General features: G+C 42.2%; 1 protein-coding gene across 2 annotated transcripts in view; it reads right to left on the minus strand.

The window, feature by feature from the left end:
* The window catches only part of LOC140194909 (A disintegrin and metalloproteinase with thrombospondin motifs 12-like), a 688,485-nt gene that overhangs the window by 386,376 nt on the left and 289,434 nt on the right, over positions 1–12,675 (minus strand). For both annotated transcript variants that reach the window (XM_072252276.1, XM_072252277.1), the window contains exon 9: positions 10,013–10,157. In XM_072252276.1, coding sequence (XP_072108377.1) covers positions 10,013–10,157 — 145 coding nt within the window. The remainder of the gene's footprint in view (positions 1–10,012; positions 10,158–12,675) is intronic.

Consider the following 12,675-nt stretch of genomic DNA (forward strand, 5'->3'; position numbering starts at 1 on the left):
CTTTTCCCAAGTACTGTAACTATATGTTATAATTACGTGGTCTTGTCAGTGTTAGTCTTTGGTTTGTCCTGCTTTTTTTGTGATATCACTCCGGAGGAACATTGTATCATTTCTTAATGCATGCATGCATTTCTAAATGACAACATACGAGGATTGAGTGTCCTCATAATCTAAAAAAAATCTAAAAGGTGGAGATGGCTAATGCGAGGGGTATAATTTTAAACTGCATGGAGGTAATGGGGGGGGATGTCAGAGGTAAGTTATTTTTTCAGAGTGTTGACTGCATAGAACATGCTGCCAGGGGTGGTAGTAAGAGGCAGATACATTAGGGACATTTAAGAGACACTTAGATAAGCACAGGGATGAAAGAAAAATGGAGGGCTAGGTGGGAAGGAAGGTTTTGATGAAAGATCTAAAGATACAAAGTACATTTATTATCAAAGTATGGATGCAGTATAGAAACCTGAGATTTGTCTTCCTGCAGACACCCACGAAACAAAGAAACACCACGGAACCCGTTCAAGGAAAACATCAAAGACCCTACATGCAAAAAAAGAACAAACCATGCAAACAGCAAAAGCTATATTGACTGTTCTGTTGTATATCTTACTGTACATACTATTTATTTCAAATTACTATAATTGCACATTGCACATTCAGACGGAGACGTAATGTAAAGATCTTTACTCCTCATGTGCGTGAAGGATGTAAGAAATGAAGTCAATTCAATGAGCGAATAACACACAGAATATTAAACATCAAAGCATAGAGTCCTGGAAACAGTTCAGGAATATTCAGTTTGGTTCAGTTCAGTTCAGTTCAGCTCTGTGTTCATTGACTGTAGACAGCAGAGCCAGTCTGCCCCGATCAAAATCGCACAAAATAGCAATGAAAAAAAAAATATGGACAACCAGAAACCAGACACACATATAATATGAACTGCAGAATCCTCTACAAACCATGCCGATCAAACTTTGCCCACAGCCCAAGACCCTTGTACCTTCCCCCAGCAGCAGCAAACAAGAGGGAGAGGGTACTCGGTCAAATGCAGGCAGACAGTGCAGAACACCCGCTCGCCTTCCGCTCTTGTCCTCGTTGATTAATCAGCATGATCGGCAAGAAGTGAGGTCGATCATGAGCTCAGGCTACATACTCCGTTCCAAACCTCACTGAGCTCTCTTAGAGACAGCAAAGCACCAGATGGCTGAATTGGCCCGAAAAATGTAAATCACAGATTCCAATTGTGTGCAGTTTAGTAGTAGAAACATATTTGAAAGAAAAAGTAATTTCATTAACTGTCTGAAGGGTGTCGCCATTGGTCGAATTGCTCGCTGGCGCCACCTCTTAGAGTAGATTCAAGGATCAACACAACATTATGGACCAAAGGGCCTATACTGTGCTGTACTGTTCTATGTTTTATGGTCTAAATAGTGCAAAAAAGGAAGAGTGAGGTAGGGTTCATGGGTTCACAGTCTGTTCAGAAATCTGATGGCAGAGGGGAAGAAGCTGTTCCAAAATTATTGAGTGTGGATTATAAGGCTCTTGTATCTGCTCCCTGACAGTAGTAAAGAGAAAAGGGAATGCCCCAGGCGGTGATCAACCTTAATGATGGATGTCACCTTCTTAAGACTGCCTTTTGATGATGTCTGCAAAGGCAGGGAGGCTTGTGTCCATGATAGAACTGGCAGAGTCTACAACCCTGTGCAGTCTCTTTGATCCTGCATATTGGAGACCCCATACCCAGGCAGTGATTAGATTAGATTAGATTCAACTTTATTGTCATTGCGCCGAGTACAGATACAAAGCCAATGAATTGCATTTAGCATCTGACCAGAAATGCAAAGAATAGTGTTATTTACAAAATAACTGCGAATAAACAAGTGCTACAGCACACAAATATAAAAGTATTGAGACAGTACAATATGGATGTAATACTGCTTAGCGCTGTGGTGTAACCAGTCAGAATGCTCTCCATATGGTACATCTATAGATGATGTACCAATTCTCCACAAACTCCAAATGAAGTATAGTTGCTGGCATGCCTTCTTTCTGATGCATCAGTATGTTGGCCCCAGGATAGATCCTTTGAGATGGTGACAGGCAGAAACTCAAAGCTGCTCACACCTTGGTGAGGACTTGTAGGTGTTCTTCTGACTTCCCCTTCCTGAAGTCCACAATCGATGTCATGTGCAAGGTTGCAGCTGTGACACCACTCAGCCAGCTGATCTATCTCATTGATGGGTTGTGGGAGGCTTCTGATCAGTCATGGGAGATCCAGATCATTGGATCAAGTGGGGTTTGAAACACAGAGGCAAAAAGACCTTCAGATTTTGGGAAGGTAAGCCAATTGCTTAAGAGGTGGCAGGAAATCATGTTTGATTCCTGCGTATAATCAGCTCTGGAAAGTCATTTATCAACAGGATATGCTCAAACCCGAAATATCATTTGGAAGTTGTTAAATCTCAAAGTTCATTACAAATTAAATAAGTAAGCATAAGTGACCATCATTGAGATATGTAAATAACTCTGCAGATGATATGGTGGTGGTGGTGGGGGTGAGAAAGTTGCATTTGGGAGTCAGACTTTCGATTTTGAGACTTTAACTTATTGTCTTGTTGAGATCAAACTCCAGTCTGAGATGACAAGCTCCAACATGATCAATAAAGCAATTTATATGGAAAATTGAGGTACTAACTGCAAACAATTTCAGTGGCAGTAAGGATATCATTATCTTTGGATAGTAGTTAAGGCAGAGTTGGGAGCAGACATAACTGGAGGGTATTCTCACTGTGGAACACAGACAATAAGAGAGTTTTACGGCAGGAAAAATGATCGAAATAAACATAGCTAATGCAGATGTGTCATTTGGAAACTCAAAGGTTAGAAGTTGAGTTCAGTATGTTTCTGCTACTCTGCTCAATACTACCTACCCATTTTATGCCTTGTCTCTAAGAAAAGAGCATCTGTGACATTTACCTACCTTCTTGTGTTCACAAAGCATTATAAATTTTTTGGGTTTTGCTACCTTGGTTGGTATTTAAGAAGGGGACATGGGAAAATCTTGGAAACTATAGACCAGTGAGTCTCATGTCAGTTGTAGGAAAATTGCTGGAGAAAATTCTTAGAGATGGGCTATATGAGCATTTGGAAACCCACAAGCTAATTAGGGAGAACCAGCATGGCTTTGTGCAGGGCAAGTCAAGTGAGTTTTTGACAAGGTAATGAGGGAGATTGACGTAAGAAGAACAGTGGATGTTGTCTACATCGATTTTAGAAAAGCATTTGACAAAGTACCTCATGGGAGGCAAATTCAGAAGATTAGGATGCATGAGGTCTGTGGCAAATTGGCTGTTCGGACTCAGAACTGGTTTGCAGAGAAGACAGATGGTAAAGGTTGAAGGGACTTATTTGAGCTGGAAGTCTCTAATTAGTAGCATTCCACAGGGATCTGTGTGGGACCTCAGCTGTTTGTGATGTATATAAATAACTTGGATGAAAATGCAGATGGGTGGGTGAGTAAGTTTGCAAATGATACAAAGATTGGTGGAGTTGTGGACAATGCTCCCTCTAATTTGTAATGACCAGTGTGTGCAAAAATCTTGCGCTGTGCAATTTTTTGCCCAGTGACAACAGCATGTGCGCACTGAATAATTTCTTTAACAAAGATAGTATAAATAAGCCATTATAAAATCTACGGAAAAACCATCCCAAACTCCACGTTGTCAACACTGCGCATATCTGAATTCGGAAAAGGAAATGCAATTGCCTACAATCGTGAAATATACTTAACATGCCAACGAGATAGGTGACAACTTTTTGTGCACAGTTTAAGCAACACACACACAAAATGCTGGAGGGACTCATCAGGCCAGGCAGCATTTATGAAAAAAAGTACTGTCGGCGTTTCGGGCCGAGACCCTTCGGCAGGACTGGAGAAAAAAAGCTGAGGTGTAGATTTAAAAGGGGGAGGGGGGGAGAAGAGGGAAGGGAGAACCACCAGGTGATAGGTGAACACTGGAGGGGGAGGGATGAAGTAAAGAGCTGGATAGTTGACTGATGAAAGTGACAGAAGGCCATGGAGAAAGAAAGAGGGAGGAGGAGCACCAGAGAGAGGTGATGGGTGGGCAAGGAGATAAGGTGAGAGAGGGAAAATGGGATGGGAAATGGTGAGGTGGCAGGGGTGGGAATTAGTGGAAGTTTCACAAGTTAATATTCATGCTATCAGATTGGAGGCTACCCAAAAGTAATATAAAGTGTTGTTTCTCCAACCTAAGTGTGGCCTTATTATGACAATGGGGGAGGCCATGGATGGACATATCGGAATAGGAATGGGAACAGGACTTATAATGGGTGGCCACTGGGAGATCCCGCTTGTTCTGGCAGATGGAGCACAGATGCTCAGCGAAGCCATCTCCCAATCTACGTCATAGATGCTGCCTGGCCTGCTGAGTTCCTCCAGCATTTTGTGTGTGTTACTCAGATTTCCAGCATCCGCAGATTTTCTCTTGTTTGTGCGCAGTTTCAAGTTCCATTGCGCGTTAGTGACAAAAGATGTGTGCGCGTGCGCGCGCACACACACACACACACACACACACACCTTAGGGGGAACATTGGTTGTGAATACTGTGTAGAAGATGGCAAAGAATACAACACAATATGGATCAGTTGCAGATGTGGACAAAGAAATATCAAATGGAGTTTAACCCCAGATACCTGTAAATATCAGCCTCTATCTAGCTCAACCCAGTGAACGTGCAATGCTCTACCTTGCTATGACATGGTAACCACTAAGTGGATGATCTTCCCAGCTTTACGACAGGCACTGTTGCTCTGTTTCGATGCTGACTGAATGATCTCGTTCCCTGAATGACAACAAGGAAGTATCCTCTGGTATGTCTCTCAGGTCTTACTGTATTTTTTTTCCTCAGTGCACTGACAAGGCTGTGAAAATCAGCTGCTGTAATACTTCAATTGCATTGCATGGAGCAACTAAATATTGCAATTTGTATGGCAATGCCAGGTTCAGCTCTTCAAACAACCAACCATTCCTTAGTCCTTCGATCCACTGTAAGTATATTCCAAAGTACACATTTAACAATAGAGATCAATTTCAAAAATTAATTTTATTAGAGTTAGAAAGACATAATCATAGAACACTAAAGCATAGAACCAGGCTTTTCTGCCCATCTACTCCATGTCGAACTACTCTGCAGCCTAGTCCCATTGACCTGGACCCGAACCATAGCCCTCCATATGCCTCCAATTCATGTACAGTACTGTGTAAAAGCCTTAAGCACATATGTAGAGATAACGTACCCATGTCTTTTCCACAGTACTGTAGTAATTTTATGTATTGCACTGTACTGATGCTGCAAAGGAAAAACAAATTTAATGACGTACGTGAGTGATGATAAACCTGATTCTGATATGGGTCTCTATTGGGGACTGAGAGTGGGAAGGGGGCAGGGAGAGGGGAATCATGTTTGGGAAAAGGGGAAGGGAGAGGGGAGGGAGCAGAAAGCACCAGGGAGACATTCTGTAATGATCAATAAACCAATTGTTTGGAATCTAATGACCTTGCCTTGTGTCTCAGGGCTGGGTGTGTCAGCCCACGTGCCACTCTAGTCCGCTCCGGCACTCCTCTGCCACCTGTCCCACACACTCCTGCAGTGCTCCACCTTTGCCATTCACAATATCCTTTTCTCCCGCTGGATTTACAATCTCGCTTTCTGCTCTACGCTGAGAAGTATAGTACTGTGCAAAAGTCGTAATCACCCTAGCTATCGATATGTGCCTACGATGTTTGCACAGTACTATATCTATCCAAATTTCTCTTAAATATTGAAATTGATCCCACACCCACCACTTCCACTGGCGGCTCATTCTACACTCTCACTCCCCTCTGAGTGAAGAAGTTCTTCCTCATATTCACCTTAAACATTTCACCTTTGACACTTAGCCCATGACTTCTACTTTTAGTCTCACCCAAACTCAGTGGAAAAAGCCTGTTCTATTACTGCTAATAATCGTGTATAACTCTACATAGAACATTACAGCACAGTACAGGCCTTTTAGCTCACAATGATATGCTGACCTTTTAACCTATTTTCAGTTCAATCTAACCATTCACTCCTACGTAGCCCTCCATTATTCTATCATTCATTATTACATCACCTAACTATAAATATCTTAAATATCCCTAACATATCTGCTTATACAACCACACCTGGCAGGGCATCTGATGCACCCAGCATTCTCTGTGCAAAAGAACCCGTCTCTGACATCCTCCCTATACTTTCCTCCAATCACCTGAAAATTATGCCGTTTCATATACTCGCTGCAATTTGCCTAATACCTCAATAGGTCTACAGCGGACGCGATCTCATTGGCTCCCCATGTGGCCTTGAATCACCTGGACGATACAAATACCCTATGTCAGGGTGCTATTTATTGACTACAGCTCAGCGTTCAACAGCAGCATTCCTACAGCTCTCATCAAAAAGCTACAGAACCTGGGCCTCTGTACCTCCCTCTGCAACTGAATCCTCGACTTCTGAAGTGGAAGACCACAATCTGTGTGGATTGGAAATAACATTTCCACCTTGCTGACAATCAACATTTGCGCACCTCAGGAATATGTGTATAGCCCACGGCTCTACTCTCTCCACACACATTACCGTGTGGCTAGGCATAAATCAAACGCCATCCGTAATCTGCTGACGATACAGTCATTGTGGGTAGAATCTCAGATAGTGACGAGAGGGCATACAGGAGCAAGATATACCAGCTAGTTGAGTGGCGTCATAGCAACAAGCTTGCACTCAACATCATTAAGACCAAAGAACTGACTGTAGACTTCAGAAAGGGTAAGATGAAGGAACACAAACCAATCCTCACAGAAGATCAGAAGAGGAGACAGCGAGCAATTTCAAGTTCCTGGGTGTCAATATCTTTGAGAATCTAATCTGGACTCAACACAACCCCTTCAAGTCAGTATTTAGTAGATGCTCCTTTGGCAGCAATTACAACCTTGAGTCCGTGTGGCTAGGTCTCTATCAGCTTTGCATATCTGGACAATGCAATTTTTCCCCATTCTTCTTTACAAAACTGCTCAATCAGAATCAAGTATCACTGTGATAATTGTACGTTCTAGCACCAATTGTTTGGCGACAATAAAGTATAAAGATTGCATGAGGAGCATGAAAGAACAGCCCTTTTCAAGTCCAGCCACAAATTGGATTGAGGTCTGGATTCTGACTTGGCCACTCCAGGATATTAACTTTGTTGTTTAAAAGCCATTCTAGTGTAGATTTGGCTTTATGCTTGGGGTCATTATCTTGCTAGAAAACAAATCTTCCCCCAAGTCACATTTCTCTTGCAGACTGTCCAAGTTTTCCTCAGGATTTCCCTGTACTTTGCTACATTAATTTTACCCTCTACCTTCACAAGCCTTACAGAGCCTGCTGCAGTGAAGCATCCCCACAGCATGATGCAGCCACCACGTTTCACGGTCGGGACTGTGTGTTTTTGACTGTGTGGTGTTTGGCTTATGCCAAACATAGCGTTTAGTCTGATGGCCAAAAAGCTCAATTTTGTTTCATCCAACCATAGAACCTTCTTCCAGCTGAAATCAGGGTCTCCCACATGCCTTCTGGCAAACTCTAGCCAAGATTTCATGTGAGTTTTTTTTCCCCAACAGTGGCTTTCTCTTTGCCACGGTCCCATAAAGCTGTGACTGGTGAGGCACCCGAGCAACAGTTGTTGTATGCAGTTCCTCCCATCACAGCCACTGAAGTTGGTAACTCTCCAGAGTTGTCATAGGTCTCCTGCTGGCCTCCTTCACTAGGCCCCCTTCTTACACAGTCACTCAGTTTTTGAGGACAGCTTGTTCTAAGCAGATTTACAGCTGTGCCATATTCTTTCAATTTCTTGATGATTGATTAAACTGTACGCCAATGAATATTCAGTGACTTGGAAATTTTCGTGTATCTACCTCCTGACTTGTGGTTTTCAATAACCAGAGTTGCTTGGAGTGTTCTTTTGTCTTCATGGTGTAGTTTTCGCCAGGATACTTACTCACCAGCAGCTGGACTTTACAGATACAGGTGCATTTGGTGACCTCTATTTAACTAATTATGTGACCTCTAAAACCAATTGGCTGCACTAGTGATGATTTAGTGTGTCATATTAATGGGTGGGAGGTGAATACTTATGCAATCAATTATTTTGTGTTTTATATTTTAATTTATTTAGATCACTTTGTAGAGATCTGCTTTCACTTTGACACAAGGGAGTCTTTTTCTGTTGATCAGAGTCAAAAAAAGCCTAATTAAATCCAGTGTGCTTCACTGCTGTAAAACAATAAAAAGGAAAGGTATGTCGCATTCGGAGTTTCTCCGGTTAGCGGATGATTTCCCTCCACGCCTCTCTGACGTAGTGGGGAACCGCGTACGAGGCAAGTTACAGCAGTGGTTTGCCATTGCCTTCTGCCGGGAGCGTGTTTCCAAAGAGATCACCAGCTCGTGCTCCAGCACAGATTGAAAGCGTGCAGGGGAGCCGGCTGGACTTGAACTCGGGACCTTTCGTCCCGAAGTCCGACGCTGATGCCATTATGCCACCAGCCGGGTCTGTAAAACAATAAAACATAAAAATTTCCAAGGGAGGGTGAATAATTTTTATAGGCACTGTAATTTTTATAGGCACTGTATGAATTACATATACATACTGTAATTCACAGCTTTTTTCCCTCTGTATTATTATGAATTGCATTGTACTGCTGTCACAAAGTTAAAAAATTTCATGACATCTGCTGGTGATATTAAACCTAATTCTGATTCTGATTAGCCAACTCCACCCTTGGATTTCAATTTAACCACATTTCAACTTATCCTATAATAACAACAGCTTTATATTTTACCAACTACACTGAAACTGAAACATTGTTACTTATTTGTAAAATTATTTGTGTTAGGATCTTTTGGCCAACTCTATCATCACTTGAACAATTGTATCGTTCCCATTCTTCTAAATACACACATTACACAGGTTACATAACTGGGAACTGTCTGTGATTTGATTCTTCGTAACCTCAGGAGTGAACAATTTCAAAGAAGGTTGATTAACATGAATATTTACTTATTGTCTTCCCGATGAGCTGTTCTGTTCTTGAACCAACCAGCAGTCATGACTATAGTTCAGAAACTTTATTATGACTCTGATAATGTTTCACTAAAATGGACTGTTCCTGTTCTAATTGCTTTTTCTGTGTAAAAATTGTTTATAATCGACATTTACTTTGTTTTGTGTGAATGATGTTATGACCTTGTAACACTGCTACAAATGAGCTTTTCAATGCACTAGTGCATATGTGTACTTGTGCATAAGGTAATGAAAATAAACTTGAAATTGAATTGTGTAGTCACAATGGCATAGGATTAAAATGTCCGAAATCTAATGGGCTTGTTTTAATGGGCTCAGGTTATCAATGGATGTTTTATTGATTGAAGTATTTTACAAGCAAAAATGAAAGACATTGCTTTGATAGTTTACAAAGCAATTCTCTTAACCAGCCCCACAATGTGACTGTCAACATATCTTTGAAAAGGCAATTTAAATTCTATGGAAAGGTTACATGTAAACACTTTTAAATCTATTAGCTGCTACCTCTTTTCCATTACTTCTGAAGGTGTTTGTATTTGCATAACTATTTTACAATCATTTTAAGTTTTGCATAAACTCAGACTTCCATAAGTCATGTTTTCTGTAACATGGGAAGCCTCTATATATTCTTGTCTGGTGTGTAACTTGTTTTGATAACTTACCCCTTCACCCATCACAATTTTTTCCAAGGAATCTATCACCTTTATTTTTAGAAATACCGTACACTTAGAAGTAACACTGGGCAATTTTTAAGAAAAGTGAAAGATCTCGGTGTCTGACCTGAGCTATAGTCTTATCCACTTCCATCTGCCACTCACATTCTTAGCAACACATAAAATAGGCTGTAACTTACATCCATTTCCTCACAGAAAGTAGAGTTGGGTCCGTACTGGAGTTGACATTGATGATGGACGTCATACAGCACTCCTGGAGCAATGGTGGGAACCACTAACGCCGGTTTAGTTGGTCGATCACTGAGACAGAAACCCCAGCCCCGACTGTGGGTATAAAAACAAAGAAAGCTCAAGGTGGAATACTTAATGAGCAGGAGCGCCAACAGGCAAAGGCGGTAATGGCTAATTTACATTCTCTGCCAACAAACCCCTATGAGTGAAAATTAGCAGAATTTTCCATATAATTGTTAGCGACTTCTCCTGAGGCACCTTCAGGATAAGAACTCCTATCTCTTCCAAGGATCACCTGCACTCTTGCAGAATCAGAATCAGGTTTAATATCACCGGCATATGTCAGAAAATTTATGAACTTTACAGCAGCAGTACAATGAAATACACGATAAATAAATACAGAGAAAAAAAATGCTGACATACATTAAGTATGCACAAGTAGTGCAAAAAAAGCAGAAAAAAATAGTGAAATAATGTACATGGGTTCAACGTCCATTCAGGAATCAGATGGCAGAGGGGAAGAAGCTGCTCCTGAATCATTGAGTGTGTGCCTTCAGGCTTCTGTACTTCATTCTAGACTGTAACAATGAGAAGAGGGTGTGTCCTGGGAGGTGGGGATCCTTATTGATAGATGCTGCCCTCCTAAGGCACCACTGTTTGAAGATGCTGTGGACACCACAGAGTCTAGTACCCATGACGGAGCTGACTAATTTGCAAGTTTCAGCAACTCACTTCAATATTGTGCAGTAGCTCCCACCCCACCCCCATACTAGACAGTGATGCATCCCGTCAGAACATTCTCCACGGTACAGTTGTAGAAGTTTTCAGATGTTTTAGTTGACAAACCAGATCTTCTCAAGCATCCAATGAAATATAGCCTCTGTCTTGGCTTCTTTATAACTGCATCAATATGTTGCATCCAGGTTAAGTAGTTAGAGAAATTCACACTCAGGAACTTGAAATTGTGCCCTCTCTCCACTTCTGACCCCTCTATAAGCATTGGTTTGTGTTCCTTGTCTTACCCTTTCTGAAGTCTACAATCAGCACTTGGTCTTGCTGACATTGAGTGTAATGTTGTTGCTGTGACACCACTCCACTAGCTGGTATATCTCGCTCCTGTACACTCCTTCATCATCATCTGAACTTCTGCCAAAAGTGGTTGAATCATCAACATATTGGTAGATGGCATTTGAGCCATGCCTTGCCACACAGTCATGGGTGTAGAGAGGGTAGAGCAGTGAGCTAAGCAGTGCCAGTGTTGATTATCAGCAAGGAGGAGATGTTATTTCCAATCCGCACAGACTGTGGTCTTCCAGTTAGGAAGCTGAAGATCCAGTTGCAGAGGGAGTCTTAGCACTCACACTGAAGTGAAGCATGCAAAGTCAGTTCCCTCTGCATTAGTACACAGAGAACCTTCCAACACAGTTACAGGCCCTTTAGCCCACAATGTGGCCCTGACCTTTTAACCCACTCCAAGATCAATCTAACACTTCCCTCTAACATAGCCCTCCATTTTTCCATCTTCCATGTTCCTCAGACTAGAAAAACAGAGAAAATGGGAGAGCAAACAAGATTCCCGCAAGCTGTCATGAGCTGCCAACGAGGCTCCAAGGCTGGAGGAAACTTGCTGCATTCATAGAAGCAACAATATTCCCAGGACTGACTGCCCCATCAGATGTACTCCAGTAAGGTTACGGGTGAAGTCCTCCATACCCTGAGCTCATTGCTTAGAAATAACATCTCCTCCTCGCTGACAATCAACACTGGTGCACCTCGGGGATGTGTGCTTAATCCACTGCTTTACTCTCTCTACACCCATCACTGTGTGGCTAGGCACAGTTCAAATGCCATCTACAAGTTTGCTGATGATACAACCATCAGAATCTCAGATGGTGACGGGAGGGTGTACCAAGCTGTAACCTAAGGCATCAATGGTATGATCTCTGCTCTCTGCGGCAGACCTCAGAAATAAGCTTCTTCCTGGCCAACTGATCGCTCTTCACTCCCACCTAGTTGATCCCGCTCCACTCGAAAAAGATAATATCTGCGTTGATTCAATCTAGACTGTGGCTGAACGCCATTTAGTTTTGTATCATGGTGGCCTTGCCGTCACTTTCACTCACAGAGCCTAATCGTGTTCCCTTGTTCCAGACTTTCCCACTAGCAAAAAGCAACAGAAAATCTGCAGATGCTGGAAATCCAAGGGATGGCAGGACTTTCATATGATGAAAAACTGGATTGGCTAGGCTTATACTCTCTGGAATTTAGAAGATTGAGGGGGGATCTGATTGAAACGTATAAGATCCTAAAGGGATTGGACAGGCTGGATGCAGGAAGATTGTTCCCGATGTTGGGGAAGTCCAAACGAGGGGTCACAGTTTGAGGATAAAGGGGAAGCCGTTTAGGACCAAGATCAGGAAAAACTTCTTCACACAGAGAGTGGTGAATCTGTGGAATTCTCTGCCACAGGAAACAGTTGAGGCCAGTTCATTGGCTATATTTAAGAGGGAGTTAGATATGGCCCTTGTGGCTAAAGGGATCAGGGGTTATGGAGGGAAGGCAGGTACAGGGTTCTGAGTTGGATGATCAGCCATGATCATACTGAATGCCG

Source organism: Mobula birostris, chromosome 3 (genome assembly GCF_030028105.1).
Source record: "Mobula birostris isolate sMobBir1 chromosome 3, sMobBir1.hap1, whole genome shotgun sequence".
Lineage (NCBI taxonomy): Eukaryota > Metazoa > Chordata > Chondrichthyes > Myliobatiformes > Myliobatidae > Mobula > Mobula birostris.